Here is a 26,508-nt window from a genome sequence, read left to right on the forward strand (position 1 = left end):
ACACTTTTCTTGCCTCTTAACTAAAGAAATTTTAACAGAAATGAATCTCTTGCACTCTCTAAGAGCACCTATAAGTTTCTAAACAGACCCCCCCCCCCCCCCCCCCAGTAGAGTTTAACAACTTGTTATGATACCAATAAGTGATCTGTAGGATCTCAGCCCCATTTCCTATAGTCTTTCAATTATTTAAGCTCCTATCTGGTTTATCAGTCATTAACATTGGTTTTTCTTGTCTGCCTGCATGGATTTTTTTTCAGTGCATGAACGGGACTTCAAACTGTGAGCTCTTCCGAGCATATGCCTTGTATCTTCATGTGACTGAAGTATTTAGTGTCCGTTGTGTGTTCTTTTAACTGAATTTCCATTTAATGTTAGTCATTTAATACTGTGACTGTATTCAAACATTTTAATGTGGTATTCAGTGTTTAAAGTATTTTGTCTAGAATGCTGAATAAAGCTTAGGTGATTATTTTGCTGAGCTTTCTTACCTCTAAACTTCTCCTACCTCTTGCACTTCTCTTACAGACTGTGACCTGTCATTATGCACAATAGGAAATAGTGCCTTGAGGTTCCCAGAGTACTTTTTCCTTTTTCATGTTGTTACAACAAGATCTTCTTTTCTTTTTTTCTGTCCCATGAATAATTTTTCCAGGAATAGTTTTAAATGCATTTAATTTCTCAGATTACTTTTTTAATACCTTAACCCTCTATCTGCAATTTGTGTTACATTACACTGCAGTATGTTAAATATCTGTGTTTCTTTGTGTGGCATTTATCAGAAATGGGGGAAGGGCAATATTACAAATTCATACCAGATCAAGCTGTAGAGGCCATGGGAATAGCTAATTATGCTGCTTCTGATCTATTCAACAGTTCAGGGTGTGAGTGCCTCATGGGGCTCTTGCATTTACTGTTTCAAGGGCTAGTGTGCAGTGATGAAGTTTGGGATGGGTGGATAATTCACAGGATTTTTTGTTTTGTTTTGTTTTCCTCCCTGGTGTTGCCAGATGGGATCTCTGCTTTATTAGTGATCAGGTCTGCTTTGTGAGATTAATTTACATGCGAGTCAGTTGGACTTCAAAAGAGGCAGGTATAAAGGTTATTTCAGCAGAATAAACTAGCAGAATGGCAATGTGCCTAGCATTCCTTTCGAATTATCGATTAAGAAACCGTCTTGAAAATGCTCCATTTGTCTAGCCGCTGTCCTTGTTAGTAGTCTGCCTCAGGGACTCTCCTTTCTCTCCCACTGTGTGTGTTATTGAGCTTGTTTAATTATGGGCAGAGTTGTGCCTTGCTGCTGTACAGCCTCTCTGAAGAGGGAGCCGGATAACCCCGAGGAGACTGACTCCAGCTGCCTCCCATGGCTTGGTGGCACAGCTGGAGGAGGACTTTTGCTCCCTTCCGCGTGGGCCCACTGATAACGAAGGAACCCCCAGATCCTTTTACTCCATGGGCTTTTGACTTCCTGTGAAGTGTAAAAACTTCTTTAATGCTCTGGAAACTGGAAGGTGCTCCTATTCAGGAGGTAACGAGCAGATAAAACTCTGCTCTCAGTTTTGTTATCTTTAGGCCTGGCTTCTCTCAGCTTAGTCACTTGTGAGTCAGGCAAACTCTTTTTGATCTTCAGTTCTCGAACAGTTGGATGATATTGTGTATAAAGGTCACTAGAAATCCCGGACATCACGTGAAGTATACTTAATTATCTTAGTCACTGTTGCTTAACTGTTTTAGAGGTTTTGGGCTTTTCTGTGGAACATGAAAGACCTGAAACATTGTTTAAAATAGTGTTAGACAACTATTGCTGTAGTTTGGGATAAATGTTCATGGAGAGGGAACTAAGTGAATCGGGGCAAGAACAACGATCATGATGCTGTCATGATGCTGGACATGTTAAAAGGCAGAAACCAGTCTTCCACTTGCTTTTGCTATTTGCTTTTTGTTAATCATTAATATTCTGGATCTTGCTGTTGGTGTTTAGAGTTAGTCATGCGTGTGTCCTCACCAGTTGTTTCATCATAGCGATGGCATTACATGGATGTTGAACCCAGTTTTGTATAAAGGATGAGCCCTTTGGTTTTTGTTGCTGTGGCATTAATAGCAAGAATTTTATTACTGAGATGGTAATGTCGTTTCTGTACCAATTTCTTCTGTGCTACAGTGATGCTTCCAGATCTTAATACGATATGATCCTTTGATAGATGGCTGTGTGCAGTGCCCTAGTTTTTATTGGCATCTATTTTAAAAAGGAGGATTAGGGGAGCACTTCTTGCCTTTTTCTGGATTTTTTTTTTTTTAATCCTATTCTTACATCTTTATTTCATACTTTTGCAAAGTAAAGCATATATGATTTAAAATCAAACATGTACTGCAGTTCTCTTGTTCTGTGTGGTTCTCTTGATTCTGAAATTGATTCAGGAAAACCTTTACCTGTGGTGTACCTGGGTTATAGGTATAGTACCCAAACTCAAGTAAAAACATGGATGCTTTCACATTGCTGACTTGAAAGTTTCTGACATTATTTTGAGTTGTTGAATATCAAATATCTGGTCTGTAAAATACTAACTGCTACGGATCAGAGCATTTAATAAAGGGAGCGGAAGCTGCGGGGAGGTTAAGCCCCTGGTTAAAGGTCATGCAGTGAGTTCAGGCTGGGATTTGGGAGACCAGGATTCCTGTACAGTCAAACCAACTGGTACACTGGTGCAGCTGGAATAGAAGTCTGTCATATCCAACATAAGTATTAAAAGATCTTGCTTAAAGTAATGACATCGCCAGCACCACTACTTCTGTAGGGTTAATCATGAATGGGGAGAGAACCTTTATGGTAGTTCATTCTGTTCCACACTTGAGAACAGTGCCCAAAAGAGGTGCGTGTTCATAAATCCTTTATGTGTGTGTAAAGTGAATATTCCCTTTTCACTGTTTAAGGCATATCTTGGATATAAGAAGCAGCATGTGGGTTTTGTTTTGTTTTTTTGTCGAGTAGGTTAGGAGATTTTCCTTGTCTTTTGATGCTTTTATTTTGTGAGGCTTAACTGCTTAAGGAGCAATTTAGATCTAACCTTAGATTACTAGTTTTCCTCTATGCAATAGAGCGTTAAATCCCATTGTTTCTTTAAATTGAAAGCTAAGGAATAGTCTCTGGAATCATGTCTTTTTCTTGCCTTCAGTTTCCTTCTGTCATTTAAAAGAGGAAAATCCATACTTTCGTAGATCGTCTTCAATGAGTTATTTTTTAATGCTGTCATTGTTATCCCATTTGAGCTCTATGCTGCACCAAACCACCCGTATGCTCTGGTATTCCAGTGGAGCAGCAGCCTGCCGGTCTGCGAACGTGTCGCAGCCTTGCAGCGTGCAAATAAGGAGCTGGAAGACTACACATAAGCTCTGGTGTAGAATATCCCTCTTGAATTCTCAAGGAGGTGACTTTCCCCTTGTTGGGTTTCAGTAGCCGCAAGCCTTTTCAGCAAGACGCACAAGGATCTCGCCCCCCTATTCCTTAGTTTTGCTGGACAAAGTTGAAGTTGTGCAATTGACTGGGCTAGCAGATCACACAGAAATGTACAGGAAGGTTCTTACTCCCTGTGGCTGGGGCTCTTACTGAGCTGTTTCTGTCATACCTGTGCACAGTTATAACTTGGCGGTAATTTCCTTGCCGCTTGAGAGCTGTGGCTTGTCTGGTGTGCTTTTTTTTCTTTTCTTTTTTTTTTTAAAGTATGTGCAAACACCTTTTTTCACCCTGCTCTCAATCCTACATAAGTGTATGCTGCTCTGAATGCAGGACTTCACCCAGATTGGTATCTGGGCCATGCAGAGCAGTGATTGATGGCTCCTGCCCTGGCTTCTCCAGGGAAGTGAAACCCATTCCTGCCATCTTTGGGCATCCTGGGGCTGGAAAGACCCTCTAAAGGATGGGATTCCCAGAATTTGTTTGAGGCTATCTGATCTCAGCTGTAGTAAGACTGTGTGTGTGTGTGTGTATCTAAACATAATGAAGTGTTCAGGAAAAGCTGACATAGCAGGGAATGTGACTGATTTCTGGCTGCAAAAGAGGGAGGGAGAGAGATGTCACCGAGTCGTGAAAGGCAGGGTGTGTAGGACCCAGGCAAAATACTCCAGACCCCCTTGGAGAATGAAGCTCTCCTGTGAAATACCAAAAATGACAAAGTGACTCTGCCATGGGTCATGTATGAGCCGTGTTTCTGAAAAGCCTTGCCTACTTATCGTACTGCCCCGTGGCCACTTTATCAGTGATAGCCATGCTGTGCCTTCCAGCCTTTTGAGAACACGTTTTACTACAAGTAAGGGTTTGTGTGAGGAAGCTATGGAAAAGGCATTGCATGCTGCTTGTCTCTGCATCGTTATTCCTATGCTACTGTACATAGGTCTTGCCCACGAGGCCTTTCTGCGATGTGGTTTCCCGGTGTTGCACAAAAACGTTATTTAGAGCGCTTCTCTTGCAAATAGCAGTTAGTGGGATTGGGTTAGAGAAAAAGTTTTCTACCTCCAGGGAAGCAGAATGAGTGGCCAAATAGTAACAGGCTGAGAGGGACAATTTCTGGAGTTCTTGGGGCAGAAGTCTGTTGAGGAGTCCAGCATAATATAAATGTTGATTTGATTAAACTCTAGTCTGTTTAATTAATTTAAAATAGCTGGGACATCACCTCAGTGACCACCATTTCACACGAGGCCATCTGTGAAGAGCACTGTCGTGACTTTGCTGGTGACAACATGCAGAGCCACCCAGCAAGCCTGCTGCCTTGCTCTGACGAACTGCTCTCCCTTCTTTCACTTCTCAGCTGGCGTGTCTGCGTAGAGCCTGGTATTGCCTAGGAAGAGCTCTGGGGAGTGAGTGGCACTTAAATAAAACCTGTCAGACAGTGATCAACTGTACAATCTGCCACCCTTCTGCAGCTTCTGTTATAGTAGCTGAATGTTTCCTGATGAAAGTTAAAGCACGTAGACCTCCACGTTACAGGAGCAAAGGTTAGATCAAGCGGGGCGCATGGTGGGCTAACGGGCTGACTGACGGGGCAAGCTTTCTCCTTCCCCGTTCTGCTGTAGTGGGTAAGTTGTACATATCCCATTATACTGTGGTTGCGTAAGGCCATCTGACCATCCATCGTTTCCAGTGTTGGAATCGCCCCACTGGTCCCTTTTAACTTGCAAAATAACAAAAAAGATCCATCTGTTTTGGTGCAAAAGCTCAGTGTGCCAGTTGAACGCGTGCTGCTGTAGCGTAATATTCTTCAGTATCTGCACAGTCACTAATGACTTCCTGTGTGTTTGCAGCCCAGAAGTGGTAGGACAAAGCCCCTTCTTTATGGCTTTGAATAATAACTTGAGCTGTTGTTGTCAGATATGATCACCAAGCATAGGCATTTCAGGCTGGTTGTCTTTGGCGTTGCTGGTGGCTATGTTGGTTGCCTGCATTGCCGTGCATGGGCTGCTCAGTCTCAGTGCACTGGCTGTCATCAGGGTTTGACAAGTGAAGATTGTTCTTCAAGATACACTTCCATTGCAACAGGAGTGCATTCCCACCCAGAACTGGTGGTGAATCGGAAAGGGCTACCCTTCTGCAAGGGTATGGTATGACATTGCACCTAATTAATTTAATAGTAGGATGCTGCTCAAATGGATGGTCTTGTTCCTTTGGTTTCCATCCCCACCCAAAGCCACGTGTCTTTTGTAACTTCCCCTTGAATTTGGTAAGGAGTTGGGTGATGGTTGGGAGGAAATGCTACCTACACTAAAGGCAAAAAAGCAACAAAAAGGCTTATATGGTGGAAGTGATTTTCCATGTGGCTGCATAATCAGATATAAGGGGGGGGGGCGGGGGCGGGTTTTTGAGAAGAGCATGGCTTGCCTCCATCAGCTCACTCTTTAGGTCAGCTAAACTGTAGCAGTCAGGTTGATACTTTATGCTTTCCTTAACCTCCATGTTGTCTTGAGAGATGGTAATAGAGTGGAATTTCTCCACCATCTTTGGATATTCTCACTCACTGCGAGGATTAAGTTGAATTAACACAAACATACATCTATCCTGGTGAGACTGAGAAGCTCATATAGCAGGAAGCCTCTGCTTCCTGAAGGCGAGTATGTAGGAAGCTGGAGCTGACCTTGAAAGCAGTAAAGCATGTACCCGGTTATGTGATGTGGTCTGAAATTCCTGTTTTGGGTTTGTTTCTTTTTTGCTTGTCCTGAAGGTAGATGGTTGAACAGTATGTTCTGGGGTCGCAGCATAAAGGAGATGTCAACCTGCGGTGCACTAAAATGCCCCTGAATTTCACATTGTAGTAATGCACTTTAGGAGATCGGACTGGTCAGCTTGTATCGCAGAACAGCCCAAACAGTCTATCATATGACTTTACCCACGCTGGAATTACCCATGTGGTTAAACATGCATCATTGTTTCAGGTGCCAGAAATGGTGTGTCCTTTGACCTACCTGTGCATGTCATGAGTGTTTTGGTTTGTCATAGGTCTGTTTCATGGAGGTAGGACACAGATTTTGGCAGCTATTTTCCTGAAGGAGTGACTAACATGATGTAAGGAGTAGTATTTTCAAAAGTGTTTGGCACTGAGCTCTGTGAAGTTGCTGGGTTTGGAGTAAAGCAGTGGCCTACGCTTCTTTTTTTTTCTGACTTGCTACATGATTTGTTTTGTGTTGCTATTAAATCACAAAGCTTCTGCTTTCTTGTGTGTGTTTTTTTCTCTTTTTTTAAACTGTTTGAGCTGGACATTGACTTACAAAAAAGAAAAAATCCTCCTTTCTACTTCAATACTGTGCCTCCCCCATGGGTGCTCCCAGGAGCACAGCCCCCTGTTGCCAGTAAATAGAAGGTAATAAATTTGCTTGATGTGTGGGTCAGGCACTTGTTGCATGATAAATGTGGATTTGACTTGCATGTTCTGGTGGGCTGAGATCGAGTGCTTCCTGGTGTGAACGTTGATTGTCTTTTTATTGGTGAGATTATTATACGTTGGCTGGAAAAGCAGAAAATGAGTATTTTTAAACCCAGTAAAGAGTTGGTGTCTTAGCCAGCGGGCGGTGTGGTGTGGGTGGTATAGGTGCCAGTTTACTGTGATAGCCTGTTTTGTTTAGGTGTAGGTTGTGTTAAATATGCTTTCATCTGTGACGCGGGTGTAACTTTGCTTTTTTCCATGAAGGGTCCTGGCTTATACAAAATCTTTTTTGATTACCAGGAAAAATACTAGGCTTTCTTTTCATCGTAAGAATATACATGCATCTTAAAAAGGACTATTTTGAGAGGTGTAATTCTCAAGTGTCCTGACAGGCAGCACTTAGTATGGCTTTTTATTGGCCTCTAGCCTTCTAGGCAGCTAAGAGAACAGTAACACTTATTCCCAATGGTGAGGATGCAAAGCTCTAGAGCAGCAAGAGCAGCTTAGTTTCTTTTTTGTTTTCCTTTATTTAGTTATTACTTTTTTTTTTAGTACAAAGACAAAGACTGCCTCTGGGTTTGATGCAAGTACAGAAAATTGAGATGGTTCAGGCTTAAGCTTGAGTTCATAACCTTGCTCATTATGCTTGGATGTTGCTTTGGCTTTAGGCTCTTGTTAGGTGCAGCGTGTGTTGCGATACTGAAGAATGGGAGGAGGAGCAACTGTAAACCCCTGTGGTTATGTTGTATGAGTTAGACTGTTACCCTTTTGCAGAGCATAGTACCTATTATAAGAATTATGTGGTATCATTTTTTATCTGCCTGAAAATAATATTGATTGCTTTCTTCTTGTGTATTAAGTGTTTATAACTCAGTGCTGAATGCAGAAGATGAGGCAGAGTCTGCCTGAAGGGGCAAGCCTCCAAAGACCCAATTCTCCTTCGCTGACTCCAGGAGGAGGAGGAGCAAGTTCCAAGTAGGACACCAACAGTACAAGTCCAAACATCGTGTGTAGGCTTGCTTTTCTGCCAGTCAACTTGCAGTGGTTTTTGGTGAAGTGTCCAACAGCGCAAAAGCAGTGGCTCCAAGGAGCCATGAGAGAGAATTTGGGGAGAAAGAGGAAGAGTACTTTGGGGGAGGAGGAGTGGTGCACAGATGGCAACGGGAAGAGATCTGCGAACGTGCTGCCGTGTGGTACAATACGAAGAATGTATGCAGGGTTTGTTTACCCTGAATTCCTGCAGTTGTTTAACTAAATTGGTGCAAATCCAAGTGTGGATTCAGGTCTGAGCAGAATGAGCTGTACATGATGGGTTGGTGAATGTGGGTGCTCAGTAAAAGGCTGTGGTTTCCTACATATGTTACTGAAACCAGTTTAGTTTATAGATCTTAAAAAACAAACCAACTGGCCTGTATCTTTTAGAACATTTTCTTCTGCTTAACGCTGATGTTGCAATAGATACCTGCAGTGCAAAACTATAAGTGGCTTTAAAAGCCATGCTTGATTTGGGACATTCTTGCCTTCAGTGATAGGTGGTAGCTCAACCAAGGAGTGTGGTGTGTGTTGCTCCTGTGCTTAGCGTTCATCTGAAATAGCAAGCTTCATTTGCATAGACCTTTCTGATGTCTGGCTTATGGGAGGACTTTTGCTCTCTTCTTGTGTATGAGAATGACTGAAAAAAACTGTCAAGTCAAAAAATGTAACTTGGGTTCAAAGTAAAAGTCTTTGGAAAGATCTCTTCTTAGAATCATAGAATCGTTAAGGTTGGAAAGGACCTCTGGGATCGAGTCCAACCGTTAACCTAACTGCCTGGTCCACCTCTAAACCATGTCCCTAAGCACCACATCCACACGTTTTTTGAATACTTCCAGGGACTGTGATTGCACTGCTTCCCTGGGCAGGCTGTTCCAATGCCTAAACCCTCTCTCCGTGAAGAAATTTTTCAAAATATCTTATCTAAACCTTCCCTGGCACAGCTTGAGGCCATTTCGTCTTGTCCTATCACTTGTTATTTGGCAGAAGAGACTGACCCCCACCTCTCTACAACCTCCTTTCAGGTAGCTGTAGAGAGCAATAAGGTCTCCCCCCTGCCTCCTGTTCTCCAAACTAAACAACTCCAGCTCCCTCATCTGCTCCTCATAAGACTTGTGCTCCAGACCCTAATGACCTTGTGCGTAATGCTCTACTGAAAGAGGGGGGGTGTAGGTCAGGAATGCTGTGTTTACCAGTCCTGAGCTGTGCCTGACAGATATCACAAAACCTAAATGGCTAAACTAAGATGATGATTTTCTATAAGGTTTGGCAGGAAGATTGTAATTGCATCTTCCTCATTGGTAAGTTTGAACTGAAGCACTGAGTCCTGTCTTTGAGGTTGCAGTCCATGAAGTAGGAGGGTTGTGAACGTACATCCATTAATTTCAGATGGTAACGATGCTTGGCTAGAACTCGGACTGTTTTCCTTGCAGCTCTTCAGATTCCCCTAAGGATGATTCAGATGCATGCCTTATAGTGAGACGTAACGTGGCATTTGTGCTATAGCATTTGCCTAGTTTAACTAGCGTATACCAAAAGCAGATGGCTTGCATTCTTTTCTCTCTACATTAAGGATAAGAGGGAGGAAAAAAAGGAAGGGGAGGGGAATGTTTCATCTTTGCTGTTTCCAGCTCTTTTTCCCCATCCCCCCAAAAGTGCACATAGATGTACCTTGTATTTTAAGTCCTGGGAAAAATCGACATTTTTACCAAAGATAAAATACAAATACATAATAAACTTATCTTTAAAATAATCTATACAAGCAGAAACTACCATGCCTTTGAGAGTAAAGGCTGAGTCTTGTTTTCTCCTGTGATACAATTGAAAGGGAAAAGGGCTGTGCTTTATATAGACTGGGAATAATCTGAACAATCCCAGGGTGCTTCCTACAGTACTCCACCTACCTTGCATCATAACTTCCTTTCTCGTATTTATGGCCAAAAGCCAGTGCAATATAAATGGAGTAGTGTGTGTGGTGGGTGAGACGGCAAGAACCTAACTCCATGCATTTGGGTGTGGCTATGGGCAAATACTAAACTTTACTCTGTTTCTGTTGAGCCTAGCTTTATTGAACAGCTGAATACGAAAAGGATCGGGGATAGCAATCATCCCGTGTGCTTGTCTTCTAGTAAGTCTATTATAATCTTTTGTTTACCTTAATCTTTTGCTTACCTTAATCTTCAGGTACAATAAGTGAGCGTGTTGCCTGCTGAAGGACTGTTTTAGGGTTCTGAGGAACTTGATGCGAAAGAGTCGCTCAATTACTTTATTATTGAGATATACTTTGCATTAAATGGAGAGCCATAACTATACACCAGCTCAGAATGCTGCTTATCAGAACAGGAAAATGTGCTGTTGTGCAGGCTGTCTTCTGTTGTTTAGAAAGTTGCATCAAGTCAGCAAAATATCTATTTTAGCAGCTGATTTCTTTGCAGCTCTCTAGGAAGGGTGCAGCATCAGTGTTCCCACTAGGTAAGACGCAAGACTTCCATTTAAAACTCTTTCTTTGGAGGGGTTTTATATTTATCAGGAAAGATTCATTTGTGGTTAAAACTGTGGGTATCAGGTCTGAGGGTGGAAGCAGTTATTTCTCATTTCTGTCATCTGTACTTGAAATTTCATAGTTCATCTATTCATTCTAAAAAATTTATGTTGCTAGTTTTTCAGCTAATTAAAATTAACTTCTAAAAATGTATTTTAGTTCAGGATGTAAATGATATTGTTGTAATTATTTTCCATCCCACGCAGTGTTTAAAAAAGCTATTTCACATACTTGTGAAATATATTTTCTGTATTGTTGTTTATTGCTTCTGTGTAACCACACTGTGTAGAAAAGTCATTGAAGGGCGTGCTATGAGCTCCTTTTTGGAGGCTTGTTTATACAGCAGATCAGGTGTACATGCTCTCCATGTTGCAGGGAGATATATTGCCTGTGTTGAAACATTTGCAGTGTAATGCGATAGGTATAACTCAGATAACAATAGAGAGAATATTACTGCAAAGCATTGCCTTGTCAACCCTAAGAGTGACATTTAATGCTTCCTTAAAAATGAGAGCTAAGAGAATTTGTTACGCAAGCTAAGACCATTACTTACTGTGTTATAGAAATATAAAAACCCCCAACACTAGTACTGTGTGGTTCAAGGGTATTAGGTTTCAGTCTAAAATGCAGAGGATATGGAATGTGGTACAGAATTGTAGTATTAGCTCTAATGCAAGGTAATAAAATGAATCACGATTTCCAGAGGCAGTATGCTGGTTTGGCTACCAAATAATGTTGTCTCTGTCATTACCTTGTTGTATGCCTCAGTTTCCCTGCCTGTAAAGTCAGAAATTGCTTGCTTGTGTCACGACTTCCTGGTCATAAAATGCTTTGAAGATGAAAAATATTATGTGAATAGGTGCCACAGTTTGTGTCGTGTGCTACGTGCTGCGCAGGAAGACTGCATAAAGTTAGGAATTCAGCAAATAGAGAAAACCATTTTTTTTTAATAAATTCTCTACTTGATTATAATATTTTATAAGGGACACAGTTTTGCCCTGAAAGATTGTTGTCTGTGTCTCTGAATACTTGTATCCTGAATAATGGGTGTTATTAGTATATCAATTAGAAAAAGTCCAATTTAACAGCCATACCCATTATTCAGGTATAATACCCAAGATGTGTGATATCAGTTTTATAAGTAAGGCATAAGAGAAGTCTGATCCTTACAGAAATACTATCAAAGCTGAAAAGGAAATTGCATTTCTGTTTCTCTCCCCTTTTAATCAATAACTGAGGCCTTCTGATCTCAGAAGATTATTGATATGAGGTCTTTGATATGAAACAGTATCTCGTTGGATGGATGTAAATTGTAAGGCACGTGTTTTCTCGGGTTCGTATTCCAAACAGGTTTGGAAGCTGGTTTTGGTTGTGTGTGTGTTTTTTTTTTTTTTTTTTATACGACAAAGCAGGAGCCAAAATGTAGTGTGGTCATAGCCTAGCACTTTTGTAGAGCTAGCCATTCTTAAATATTTTACTTTCAGTTGAAAACTTATTTGCAGATGTTGAGATGTGTTATGTCACATTTAATATCAGTGCAATTGTATGAAATGATCCTGTTGATGAGCTTAACAACAAATGGGTCAGATACGCGGGCAAACGTGAGGCTCTTTGGGACTGACGTACAGAAGAGAGTTGGAGGATTATAAAGTGGGGTGTGACTTGCTTTAATTGATGCCCTCTTCTGTCCTCCTGTGCTGTTGCTTTTCTCGCTACATTCTCTTCCTGTTCCTGGGCGTGTTACAGTCCAGACTTAGTGGCTGTAGTTGGAGGTGATGCATAAATAATATGGGTTGGAACAAAATGATATATTTCATGCTGAGAGGACTCGAAGTTGTAATTCATACCAATTTGGATTTTCTTAGATTTGTGTCTCAGGTGGCAGGCTTTTTTGAGACATAAAGTCCTCCCTTATGTTCAGTATTCTACTTTGCTGTTCGGTTGTTTGTAAGTCATATGTAGCAGTCATTCCTTGCAAAAACTCTGTCTTGCTTTAGCTCATGTGTCCTTGGTCATCCCTTTGCCCTTGGTGCATCCGATCGAACTGCCTCATTTGGTGGCTCCATACCTGCAAACTTTTATTTTCTAAGCTGTAGCAGAGTCAGCTGAAATCTGTGATGTGATTTTAAAAGGAACTGCTTCAGTAGGTACACAACACATCCCTGGTTTCTTGCAAGTATGCCACAGTACTGGAATGCTTTTACATTTCAAAGCTTTTCAGTACCTATAAACAGCGAGTACGTCTTGGGGGTAGGGAATGAGGGGGGAAAAATAGTTTAGAACTTAGGGACCTGACTCCGGTTTAAAAGTGCTCAGTCTGTACACTGGGCAGGCCTAAAACTCAATCTTTAAAAGTTTGAGAGGAAAAAGCCCTGATCCAAGGCTATGTGGAATTGTCAGATACTTCAGTATTTGCCTGGATGCTATCTTTAAAAGAAGTGCAAGGTCTGACTGAGATTTGTCTTCCCCTCTTTTTGTCAAGTCTTTCACTTATGCCTAGCTTGAAACTGAATTTTTTTGCATGTTGTTTTTTATTTTTTCCTTCTATCTTAGTTCCTGGATGCCTATATATAACTGTCTTAGCATCTTCGGTTTCAAGGAGGAGCAAAAGATTGTTTTATGCTCTAGCTTGGTGCAATCTACAGGATTCAAATTTTGTTCAAAGTGTCATGAGAGTATTCTTGTTTCCTTTGTTTTTCGCTGCTGCAGAGCGATCAAACGACAATATAAACTAGCTGGTAAGGTGGTTAATAGATGTTGCATTTGAACCGTTCCCAGGGGAAGAATGATTTCTTGGGATCCCAATGCGAGGGATTGGGATAGTCCAATAGCAGCCGCCAAGGGTTACGAGCAGCGCCGAGAAGCCATAGTGGGCTTTTCATTCACACCGGCTTCTTTACATTTTCCAGCCCTCTCTGGGGAGAGAGACCTTTCTGTGATGGATACTCTCTGCTCAGTGCTTGTCCAGGGCTCTGATGTGGCCAGGTGGGGAGCAGGCTACCCCAGGAGACCTCGCAGATATGCAGGCAGTGGAGCAGGCAGGGCTAGCTCCTTGCCTCTCCCCTGCAAGGAGATAAATGTTAAAGCCATTTGGGTGGGAGAGGAGGGACACAACTACTTAGAGGACTTCTGAATCATCTCAGTGTTGTCCCTGGAGCTAAAGGGAACTGGGATGAGGTAACTGTGAAGGTCACGTCAATTTTGTGTAGCCTTTTAGTTGCTTTAGATCCATAAGACTTTGAGGTATGTTTTTAGGGAATTTGCAGAGTTTGATTGCCTTTTTTTTTCCCTAGTTCCTAGAATACGTGGGATAGAGGTAATGCAGACACTACTAAGTCTCAGAAATGGCTGCCACACACCAGGTTTGAGTGCTCTTGGCTTAATGTATTAGTAATTATCCTGAGCATTGTGGATAGAAATGGCAACTCGTGATCCTTCCTGCGTAGTTGTCTGTATTGGTAAATCCTAAGGATTAACAACTGGATATAAACAGGCACACTGAAGAGTGAACAGCCCTGCTAGGGTCAGATTAGGTCTGCTTTGTGTATAATACCATGGTTTTTATAATTTTCTTTTAATTCCATCTATGAGCTCATCTTTTAAAACTAAAAAAAAATGTTACTGCAGCTACACAGCCTGTGCGATTTAGTGTTGTTCTGAATACAAAGTTATACAGCTTTAAATGTGAAGTGGTGATGTGTTTTACATACCTGTATAACCCTGCTCTGGAGCTATTTGGGAGCCTCTTTTTTTATTTTATACTTTTCTACCCCAATTTTTGTGATTAAGTGGTATTCTTACCTGGCTGCATGTGGCATCCCTCACTGTCAGCCTCCTCTAGAAACACTGTATCTAAAAGATGGCATGTTCGATGACAAAAGACTAAAGCTGAGTATTGGAGTTTCTGCTTGGAAAGCTTTGTCTCTTAATTTAGGTCAGTACTTCATTGCGCTATGCTGTAAACAGCACAACGGTTGCACCCATCTTCACTATATAATAAGTGTATGTGGTAAGCCGATCCTACCTGACTGCCTCCCACGCAGCCCTGGCCCACACAAAGCGTACCGGAGCGGGAGCAGCGTTAAAACAAATTCCCTGCCGCCCGTGGGTAAGCAGCTGTGACCCCGGCTGGCAGGCGGGATGCTCCCCTCCTAGAGCAGGACTGCGGAGTGAGCGGCAGCCCTGATTCAAGCTAAAATCCTCAAGCGCTGGGTGTCCCGCTCCATCTGCCTGCCTGTCCTCCACGGGATTCACCGGCTTCTGTCGGTCAGTAACCGGAATTTTGTTGCTGCCTTTGCATTTTCCACATTCTCTCTCCTAATTCCTCTCCTTACAAGCTCCAAGTGTTTGTTTGGTTTCTTTGTCATAACCTGACAAGGAAATGGTTGGGGGATCTAAACGTTTTCTTAAGGATTACAGACAGTTTTGAGCTCTTCAGCAGCCTTTTTCCACTCTGTGAATATTTGTAGAAGGTCTTTAGGAATTTATCAGAAATTGTTGTCTTGAGGAGCTGGGCAAAACCAGAGATCAGAAACTCTACGTGCTCTTGGTGCTAAATCTGGTGCAGTGCCAGGGCCCGAAATACTATTCACAAGTGTTTATATTGCCACAAGTGGGAAAAATACTTATACTCTATATAACGAGGCATGCTGAGTGTGGAGTGTTTTCGTAGAAGTTTTTAAAACAATAAGGGCAGCTTCTCTCATAGGGGTGGAGGGGATCTTGGCACTCGAAAGAGCCCTGGAAAGGCTTTGGAGACATCAGGAATGTGCATGTGCATGGTTGTATTCCGGGAGAATCCCCAAGAGGGGGTTCCTAAAACTGTGAAGAAGATGGGACCAAATTTCACTTTGCAGTAGCATCAGAAATACTTGTTCCAGAGTATTCACACAAAATCACAGAAATAATGCTTGTGGTAATGGTTTTTTTGTTTGGTTGGGTTTTTGTTTGGTTTTTTTGTTTTGTTTTTTAATTTAGAAGGATATTTATACCTCTCCTTGTTTGATGTGGACTCTTTTTTTTTTTGACCTTTGAACTGTTGTTTGTAAGGATGTATACCCCTTTTACTCTCTAAAAATGAGGACAGGCATTTGTGGATTTGTGTCTTTTCCTGTAAAAACAGCTTTTCCAGCTGTATGAGAGAGACTGAATTGTGTAGCCTATTGATAAGGTTTCTATTGCTTGAAATGCTTAGTGGAGTAATTGCTTTCTGGAGACATTTGACTGATTTTTGTGTTGCTGGAAGTCATGCAACTCGCAGCCAGTTGATACTGAAGTTGAGAATAGGTCTCAGAAGAGAATTGACGTTAATTTTTAGCTAGCAGCTAAACTTTGATAGCAGTTTAATATTAATATCATACAGTGAGGTGCTATTCAGAGGCAGTAATCATCAGCATTTTCTATCAAATATCGAATAAGGCAACTAATCTTTAAAATGCTCGTTTTCTAGTTGTGGCAGGAAAGACATGAGCAAAAAATAACATCTAGCTGTGTGGTGTGTTTATACAGAATAATAACCAAAGATCAAGGATCCTTCTACAGCTGTGAAGATAAAGCCAAGTAAAATATTCTTGCTTTCTTGTGAATGGTGTTTTGTGTGTGGACCTTGTAGTCAGACTGAGATTAAGGGCATAGCAAATCGTCTTATGTTTCTAAGAAACCTTACGATGAAACGTGTTATGGGAATGCAAATTATGTTTCCACTTCACTGCCTATGTAGTAAGCTCCGGTCTTTTTTTTTTTTTTACAGATGTAATTGCCATTGTTTTTCACTATTAAAAATATTTCTGAACTCTAGATGATTGTTTCTCCTGCTGTGTCAAATGGGTGCAGTATATACGTATAGTGAGGTGGGAGGATTTCTGACACATCACCTTGAGAGAGAAGGAAGGAGCAGGAGGTCCAGATTTTAAACAAAACAATCCTTCAGCAATGTAATTTAGTTGAGCAGAGTGTTACTTTCATAGTGTCTCACTTGCTTGTATCTTAAAAAGAAATTTGGTTTTGTTTTGAAATTCGTTATGCACAGTAGTTGATAACAAATGATACTATCGTGTTGAAAATAATGCATTTAATGGGAGGGTTGTGACTCTGATGTGCAGTCTGACTTTGTGCTATAAAGTAACCGTGTGTTGTTGCCTTTGTCTTTTCTAGATGTTTCTGACAGTGTACCTCAGTAACAACGAGCAGCACTTCACTGAGGTGCCAGTCACCCCTGAAACAACCTGCAGAGATGTGGTGGAGCTGTGCAAGGAGCCTGGTGAGAGTGAATGCCACCTGGCTGAAGTGTGGTGTGGCTCAGGTAGGTTAGACTCGCTGAGTTACTGGGCGTTCACCGCTTCTAATAAGGTAGCGCGCAGACATGGTCCTGTCCCAGAGGGTTTCTGCCTTACCGTTTTGTTAATCTCTCCATCTGACCTGCTGTATGGTAATGCATCCACAGAAATATGCACACATGCAAAAATGGATTAAAAGCAAAAGAAGGAGAATCAAGCACGCAGATGTTATTGTGTGTGTGCAGCCCTTCTCTGACTCAAACGAGCCTCTGAAGGTTGTGGGGGAGTTGTTTTCTCTTCCTTCTCCCTACAGTGGGTTCCCAGTGGCCTGTGTGAGGTTTTTGAAGCAATAAGTATCAGTAGTTCTGTGACACAGACAGAATCTTCTCCTCAACCCCATAGCCATTTTTGACTACAGTGGCAAAGGAAAACTTCCTTTTTCTGGTGACGCCTTTGTTGGTCCTGATAATGTTAATTGAGTTTGGCAACACAACTCCTACTTCTGGGAGGGAAGGAATCTGATGTGAAGTGCTTTAAAGAAGGTGTGTGGTGGGTGGGAGAGAGGAGACAGAAACTACCTTGGACTGCCCCCGGTCCTGTCTTTTAAGCCCATGGAAGAGGGTTTTATGTATGTGGTTGGTTGTGGCTTTTTTTTTTTTTTTTTTTCTCTGTTCTTGCTGAAATTTGTCTGGGAAGTTCAAATCTCCCTGGCTTGCAGTGCTCCACTGGAACTGGAGAACATGTCAACAAGCAAATCAAAAGCTAAAGTATGGTTAACTTTTCACGACTTCAATGGGAAGAGAGACTCGGCTATCTCCTGTCGCCATGGTACTCATTAGACACTGGTAGCCATCCAGAAGCCTAAAAAAGACGAATCACAGACAGGATTTTAAGTCATGAAAAATAATGATATTTGATCTAACTTTTTTGAGACGCTTCAACAAAATTATAAAAGAACCAGATAAGGACTTAAGTTCCTGTCTTCCTCTGCTGTTGGCTCAGGCTCACGCCTGTTCAGAGAAGTCTGTGGTGAGCTGATGTTTGTTTAATAGCATAAGGTACCTGAGGTGTCTCTTGATTTTTTTTTTTTTAATTTTTTTTAGCACCTTCTGACAGACATGTAATGATTCTGATATTTCTAAGTTTAAAAAATGCAACAGAAATTTTTTTACTTCTCCTTAGAAAAGAAAGCATCTTTTCTTTATATATGATAGTAAAGTAAAATCACCGGTCCAGCATGGAAAGAGATCTTTTAGGAAAGTGTTTTTATTGTACTTCTTTGTCCAACTCTGTCTGAATCAGCACAATACCGAAGTCTACCGTGAAAGATAAGTAAAATAAAGGTTTAGGTAAAACCACTGAATTGATTGTTAGTCTTAGCCCCATGCCCTGTTAAAGAGGACAGGTTTTGGTGGTGAGGGACAGGGTTCTCCTGTCATTACCAAAGTTGGAGCCCTGCTAAAGAGCAAACACTTCATGAGATACTGTGAGAACAGATACCTAAATGTTACTTGCACCATTATTGTCATAAGACCAAAAAACATATCATCCATTTATACAGTGAAAACCTTGACAATTGTTTTAGAAACCAAATTATTCTTGTTCCCTTCACTGATCCTGTCATATTTACTAATTATTTACTTCTATATACAAACACTGGGGGGGGTGTGTGTAGAACTGTCTACAGTTTCAAATTGTACTTGGTAACAAAAAAATGTAGTAGTCTCAAATCATGTAGCATTAAGAGACTTGAGTCCTGAATGAAGTACATGCATGTTGTTTTGGATGAAATATATCCTTTTGTAAGCATCTGTGTAACATCTAGTAGCAACCATTTGCAAAATATGTTTTCATGTATATCTTGGATTTTTTTGTGGGGCGAGGGGAGAAATACTTCTAGCTTTTACCTAATCTCATTTTAGATGTCAGCAAAGTTCACTATCTTGTTTTGCCAAGATATGCCATGGCTTCTATTTTGTTTGCATTTTACACTGAACAAATTAAACTTTCTTTTAAAACAAACATGGTGCATAGCAGCTAACCTTCTGGGGTAGAAACAAAAGATTTATGTCGGAAGATGACTTCTCAGACTTCAGTTACTGAGATCCTTCTTAGATCACTTGTCTCTCTCTTTTTTTCTCATGCTTGCTCAGGAATTTTAGCTTCTATTGTCAGACCTTATTAAGCATACTTTGAAAGATTGCTGCAAGTGCGCTTGAGGCACTCTGCTCCCTGAAGGGGGCAAGTTTACTGCTCTCCCTGTCCTCCCAGTTTTGCTTGAAATTTGATGAGTATCAGGGTAAACTCTCTTGATCTTCCTATTACTGCCAGAATTCTGTTAGGTGACTACCTTGGCCACTGTGGAAAGCAGTCAAAAGGTGCATGCGTGTATAAAGTGTTTTGGTTTTTTTTTTTTTCTCTTTTGTGAGTTAGGGAATAAAAAAAATGAAGTCTGATTGTTTGGGGTTTTTTTTCTTGAGCTTTCCAAATGTAGTTTTGTTTGGTATTTGAAAAATCTCTTTGACCTTCCTTTGAAGTCACTGAGTGGCATTGACAGAATCCTTGTGTAAAGGGCATCTCCCTTGATTATAGAGTTTCAGTTGAAGTATTGCCGAGCCACTAGAAATCTGTCTCATAAGCCTGCTGTATATTCTTTAAGATGGAAGTCTGACAGTGGTATTGTTGGTTTTTTCGTTTTACCTTTTGTTTCTTGAATTAAGGTTTAACAGATGAAGAGCTTTTTTAGCTGTCTAGACAAGTAACCGCCAAGAGACTGCTTTTTCTGTAACAGTGACCTACTTGCTTATTCTGTAAAGCTAATCTCTTTTGACAGTGACTCCAGAAATTTTCCTTCCTAGATTGCTTGAGCACAGCTGCAGCATTTTCATTTAAAGAAACACTTTTATGTTGAAAAGAGCTTTTCACATGCTGAAAACATGTTATAGCTCCTCTTCTTATGAAACTGAAAACTTTTATACTTAACACCGACAATTTTTCCCCTGAAATGATTATCCATATTAAGATAGTGACTTTGAAAGACTCTCCATTGAATATGAATGAACTACTCTGTGATTTCTTTTTTTCTCCCCTTGCGTAAATAATGAAAGGAAACATCCAATAAAAGCAATGTCAGGAAAAACGAAACTGGTGCAGAAGTAGTGGTATTTTATTTCAGTCTTTGTTTGCTTGTCTTATTTCTCAGGACAGGAACAATATCTTCTCTTTGTCTGGCACCCAGCACAAATGGATCCAACCTGATCATGAGTCTCAGGTATTGTCATAAAATACTATGACAGTATCCTGACTACGTAAAGTTGACTGCTATGGTATATTGACCACGTAGTTGCCATCACTTTTAAAATGGGTGTAAAAATGTATGGTAAAATGTCTAGAATAATGAAAGACATTGCTTTTATGTAAAGATGTAGAGACTAGTAAGTAATTCTACTTAAATCCTGTTCTGTGAATGCCCAGCTATGAAGTGAGTAAATTTTGGAAGAACAGTAATACAGAAAAGGAGGAGTACTGGTAAATGAAGGCAATAGATGTATACTCCCACTGGATTTTTGTAATACCAAAAGGCAATGAGTAAGTCTTAAAAATTAGAGGTGTGACGGAATCCCGAACTTGGGAACAAGAGCAGGAGAGGAAATTCAGTGGAACCTTGTGCATGTGACTTTTAAAGAAACTTCATCTTAACAGTCTGAGAGAAAATGGCAAGGTCTTATTGGAGGCACTTTTCACTGTCTGACCTCTTTCTCCTTTGGGCTGTGAATCCAAAATAGTTCATCTTTCCCAGGTTTATCAGAAGTGCGGCTTTCAAAATGCATGTAATCTGAACTTCATGAAATTTGCTGTCCAAGAGAATGAGCCAGATCTATGGCTGACAGGAACTACAGGAGAACACTTGAAGTGACAGGAGCTGTGATGGCTTGCTGAGGATCAGGTCTGGAGGCTACTGCCTAGGAGCCTCTTTAGTGTATCGAGTGCTTCTGCCTGAGCTTGAATGCAAGGGCTGCAATCCAGCATCTGCTTGCAATCCTTAGGAAGTGTTATGAGAAGAATTCCTCTTTGAGAGTTTATCTTTGCATCTTTCCTAGTTCTTGGAATAGGAAGTAAACGAGTTCCTGTAGGAATGGGGGCAGAGGAGCCCTTGAGGAGCGGGTGGGAATGGCTGAGAAACAAATTTGTCTGAGGTACCACAGAAGTGGAGCAAAAGGTAGGCCAGCACAGTTCTTGTGGTGGTAGTGAGTGAGGTGATTTGCAAATACGAAACTAAGGCAGTAGAGCTGAAAGCTCTAAACTGCCTGTTTGCTTCCCCTTGGGCTGCAATGGTGCCTCAGCTTCTCCCTTTGGGGGTGGACTTTTAAAGGGCTGTATCTGCTTTTCAGAGATGTTGGGTTAATTTCGGAAGCAAGGAGTGGTACAGCACCTTCTTCAGGGACAGGTAGAAATGCCTTGGGTGAGGGCAAGGGTTAGGTGCACACACTGCACCTGAGTAATAACAGGTGTTCAAGTGAAAGATGATGGACAGATATTTTTGTTTTGTTTTGGTATGTGCCCAAGCTACATAAGGATGTAATAGTCAACTGGCTTTTTACCTTTTCAGAACGTCCCATAGCCGATAATGAACGGATGCTGGATGTTTTGCAGCGCTTTGGGATGCAGAGAAGTGAGGTTCGTTTCTTTCTTCGACATGAACGCTCTCCCTGCCGGGAAGCAGGTAGGTATTGATCTCTGCTGGTTCATTTGTCTAAGTTTCATTTCATTCCTCAAGGTTAAGGAAAAGGCTTGCATATGTTATTTATTAATGTTGGTAGTCAGTATGGTGTTGCAGCCTTTTTTGGTCTGACTGTTATTTTCATATGAATAGAGAATGCTAGTAACAGAAAACTTGTTCATTTTAGCAAAGACTTCAGCCTCCCTTGCCAGATCTGGGGGCATTAAAGCCAAATTGAAACTTTTGCAGGTTTTCTAGAGCTGGTCATCACCATAGCATCTAAGGACATCATGTGTTAAATATATTAGCCACAGCTAAATATCTAGAGATCTGTGGTAGTCTCTTCTTTTAAGTCTAGTAAGCAAACTCTTGTCCAGTAATGTAGTGTATTATTTAGGCTTAGGATGTTTCACCTGGATAATACTTTACGAGGGTGATAAACTTAGCATACTTGGCAAAAGATGGAGTTCTTTGATGTTTCTCCCACAATCTACGCATTTGTATTAGTTTCAGGAATAGAATTAAATCAACTGCCTAGTCAAATTCTCTGAGAATGTAATATCTATGCATTGTAAATCTAAATGTGAAACCTGTGAAGAAAATTACTTTTTTGCTTTTCAAGGTTTTTCTGTGCATCCCATATTAATCTCCTCAGTAGAGCCTTAAGACTTTTACCTTTAAATCAGTCTACTGGATTCTTCTTTCTCCCCTTTTTCTGTTTTCATCCTTGATAATCTTCCTCAGTATTGGAAATACTGCATTTGTCTTAAGTGACATTGTACCCAGCACATATTAAAATGGCTAAACGTATCTTGATGTTTGAAATGTGTAATGATGATAGAATGAGTAAATGCAAAGTTAAAGCTGTGCCATCTCTATCTACTAAGGATCTTACAGTGCAGTTTAGTTGTCAGGATGTAATTTTTCAAGTCCGGGGTGCTTGTAGTATAAGGATTATTGGCATTTTCTTGGCCACAGCATTGCTAAGCAATATGTTTGAGGAAGAGCAAGTTAATAGTTAGGAGCTCTACAGTTAGTCTTGCAGGAATATGCTCTTGAAATAGGTATCAAGTGGGCAAGAAGCTAACAGAGATGGCTTTATCCTCTAGTACAGGTATGTCCTACGGGGAAATGAGTGAGCTTGGTATTTGGCATCTGAACACCATTTGTACATAATTTGATGGAAATGTTAAAGTAGGATTCTAGTTAAGTAGCATCTTTACTGTCGCAGTGACTGCTAGGAAGAAAAAATTTTGTGCTTTTAAACTTCATTATGTGCAAATAATCGGCTGTAGATTAAATGGTGCATCTTTCATGATAGGTGACTAACCTTTAACTATTGGTACTCATATTCTCTGTGAGGCAGTTGTCAAAGGCACACCAGAACATCTAGATGCTGGTTTTAAGACATTGTGGTCCAAATGCCTCTCTGTGAATTAATCAGGTGTTCTTGTGTCATTTGCAGATGGGAACACATTTTTGTAACTATTAATCTGTAATGCAGACTTACTAGGGACCTGTTGACCGCGGGAGAAGTATTGAAATAGCTTACTGTTGGTTAAACTTTTTTGTTTGTCTGTTTTTAAACAGTTTTTTAATCTTAAAATAACTGTTGACATTGAACAGCAGCCTCTCCATAAAGTATCTTGCATCATCAGTTAAGTTTATCTTAGTGGTAAGAGCATGGGAAGGACAGATGTTCAGATGCTAAACCAAAATGATTGTACTTTTTCTCCTTTTGTATTAAATGCTATGTCTAAAGGGATAAGAAAAATCCTGAAATACTTTACCTTCTTTGACTATCCTGTATTTCCATCTAGGGACTGGACAAAGGTCTCAAGATCCAGCCTTAAAAAGAAATGGTGTGAAAGTGCCTGGTGATCGAAGAATAGAGAATGGAGTAAGTGCTTGATGCAATGGCCAGTATAGTGAAAATGGAGGCTTCCCTTCCTTTGAGATACTGGTGCAAATCTTACCCTTGAAACAGAGACTATTTTGGAGAGATTTCTAATGACTGCTCTAAAACAGACACAAAGCCTCTAACAATTATCACCCTTGATTTCAGTTCTTAAGATGTCTCTGAGATCCATTGGTTGCCATATCTGTCTTTGCTGCTCTGAGATCACCCGTACAAATTTAGCATACTTTCCCTTTTCTACTCCCATTGAAAATTTTTCTCCTGTTTTCCTTCAGTTCATTGATTATTTTCATGTTCAGTTTTGTGTCAGATCCCTTCATTTGAGATTTCAAGTTGAGACCAGTTAGTGTTTCAGCATTGAATCCATTGTCTGTCACTTATTCTTGCTCCAGAAGATATAATAATAGATACAAGATTGAATCTAGACTCAGGAAACACGTGAACAGATAACTAATGTAATAATAGTGTTACCTTTGAGGGTGGTGGTGGTGGTTTTTTCCCCCCACTATATTTAAACTTTCCATTTTCTTCAGCTTATGTTGAAGTACTTCAAATTGCAACGATACACCTACGACCACAGATCCATCCTGCCGTGTGCTGAGCATTCTGGGCTCAGTCAGTCAAAGCTGATTCACGCTGAGCTTAATTATAAAGGGCTCTGAAACGCCTCTTTAAAATGCTGCTGGGATTTTGCTAGGAATATTAATGTTTCAAGAGATGTCAGCTTATGTGTGTTGCTGGATTGGGCTACGCATGTGTATGAGCTTACAACTATTTATTCTTTTACCATGGAAATATGCCATTTCTTTCTAACTATTTTAGTGGATACACAGTTGTTATTTTTTAAAGACCTTTAGCATGCTTTTCTGCAGTAGCTCTATTGAATTACACACCAGCCAAATTAAAAATTCTAGACTTAGCATGCTTTGGATTTTCTTTGACAGGTCAGTGCTCCAAGGATGGATATGACACTGGCTGAACTTCAGGAGATGGCATCACGCCAGCAGCAACAAATTGAGGCTCAACAGCAAATGCTGGCTAACAAGGTGAGTTTGGAATGAGATTGTTTACAGCCAGGAACAAAGGTAGTAAGAGTCACATGAGGTGGAGGGAGGGTTAGGGATTTGTTTTGGGTTTGTTTTGTTTTCACCTCTTATAAACAGAGGGCTCCCTTTCTTTGGCTCCCTCTTTTTAAGTTTGAAAGTCAACCTGTGCAAATACCCAGTAGTAAAACATTAAAATAATGCCAGTGATAGAAGTGACTGTATAGCTTACTAAAAGGATAGAGCATATAACATTAATATATTGTCATTCATCCTGGTGGCTCTGCCAGCCCTATTTGTGCTCCGTGTGGTGACCAGCCATTCACCGGTTTGATCACTGAACAGCGCTTTTGTCTCTGGATATAATGCTGTCCTGTAATGATATCTTGCTTTCTCCTGATAGAGTTCAATGTGCCTGGTTTCCTGGGGCAGCTGTCTGGAAAAGATGGCATGTATGTGATAAAAGTAACTAGGAGAGTGATTTATAAAATGCTTGCTGAACGATAACAGAAAAGCTAATGAAAGCACACAGGTTGCTCCTGAATCATTCAGGGGAAAAAACACCTGAATGCATCTGCAGAATGGGGGCATGGATTTTCTATTTGATTTAAGTGTTGTTTGGTACATGCTACTCTTGAAAATACCATGGAAAATGATGCTTTTGGCAGAGAATTGTTAAATGCGAGCCCATCCTGAAGAGCGCTCAGCTGCCTGGGTGATGCCTTTCAGAATGTGCTCCACCGGGGAAGAAGGCTGCTCTGGGGCTCTTGTCTTGCTACTCTTCCTCTGTCAGAAGCCCTGTCTCCCGCTTCTTTTGAGATCAGATGGGTTTCCCCCCCTGCATCTTGTTTGGTTCCCTTGGCTTTCAGTAATCAGATCTCAGGGAAGTGCTTCAAACCATGGCTTTCTAAAGCTCCTGCAGCACCTGCAAAGTTGTACTATGGCCTGTCAAAATAGCCAATAAAACTTTATTTCTGTTTTATGGTAAGAACTGGTATGAAGAAGGTGCAACTATAAAGGTAAGAAATCAGTCAGTCAATGAAGTGATTAGTGTTTTCACTTGAAGTTTAGCAGCACAGTTAATACCTATTCTGTCCTGATTAATTTGCCAAAGCAGACTGTTGCCCTCTTCTCAGTTCCAGCTGAGATGTGTTAAATACAAAAGAGAAGCCTAAGCTTTTGTAACTTTTGTCTGTTTCACTCACAGGTGATGGTAATAGACCTTGGTCTTATAAATATCACTGTAGTCACTGTATATATGAAATCAGAAATAGGAACATTATTTACTGGAAAGGGAGTCATACAAAATTTAAAAAAAAAAAAAAAAAAAAAAGAGTTTGAGTCTGGATAGCTACCCATCAGGTAGGTGTCTGCTGCCTGTGGTTTGAAGAAGAGTAGGCTTGTGGGTGTCCCAGCAGGAGAATTTTTCATTTAATGTGCCTCTGGAACAAACCTGGTTTCCTAGACGCCCTTTCAAAGAGAGCCTTTCCATTGCCTCTTTCCTGCCTTCTGAAATCAGATGCAGTATTAAAAATAGATTCTGAGGGGGAAAAAATGCACTTTTTTAGACATGAGCTGTAATATCTATTTTTTGACATTTTCCTGTGTGGGATTGACTCTAAACTAGTGCATACGCTGTAGGTGCTGCCTGTTTTTCTCTGGAAGGCAAGCTCACTTTTTGCTCTTCCTTTTTTATTCAAAGTGCACAAGAGTCCCTGTTTCTAAATATGACTGGTGATGAGTTCTAATGTTAGTAAGCAGTGGTAGTCTTGGCTGTTAGTGGGTGTTTGAAAAAGTCTTAGTAGTTCTCCTACCACTGGAACAGCCTATCATCTCCAGAACTGGAAGCCATGCGTAATGGCCAGTGATTTAAAGGAAGTCTCTATAGGTGATCTAGTGGTTTCTTTTAGCTCTAAACGATAGACATCTGTATATAGAAGCTGACAGTGCACCATTTTGCTCCTATACTCTTGGAGAGGCAAAAGGATCCTCTCCACTGAGATGATGTCTGTTGCACTAAATGGGGGCCAGGTCACTGTGAAGGTTTTCCCGTGTCTCGAAGCATCCTGTGTT

General features: G+C 40.8%; 1 protein-coding gene across 2 annotated transcripts in view; it reads left to right on the forward strand.

The window, feature by feature from the left end:
• Positions 1-26,508, forward strand: part of TP53BP2 (tumor protein p53 binding protein 2) — a 56,642-nt gene that overhangs the window by 10,631 nt on the left and 19,503 nt on the right. For both annotated transcript variants that reach the window (XM_082305870.1, XM_082305869.1), the window contains exons 2-5: positions 16,633-16,780; positions 21,364-21,477; positions 23,295-23,374; positions 24,337-24,438. In XM_082305870.1, coding sequence (XP_082161996.1) covers positions 16,633-16,780; positions 21,364-21,477; positions 23,295-23,374; positions 24,337-24,438 — 444 coding nt within the window. The remainder of the gene's footprint in view (positions 1-16,632; positions 16,781-21,363; positions 21,478-23,294; positions 23,375-24,336; positions 24,439-26,508) is intronic.

Source organism: Platalea leucorodia (assembly GCF_965183815.1).
Source record: "Platalea leucorodia genome assembly, chromosome: 3".
NCBI classification, from domain to species: domain Eukaryota; kingdom Metazoa; phylum Chordata; class Aves; order Pelecaniformes; family Threskiornithidae; genus Platalea; species Platalea leucorodia.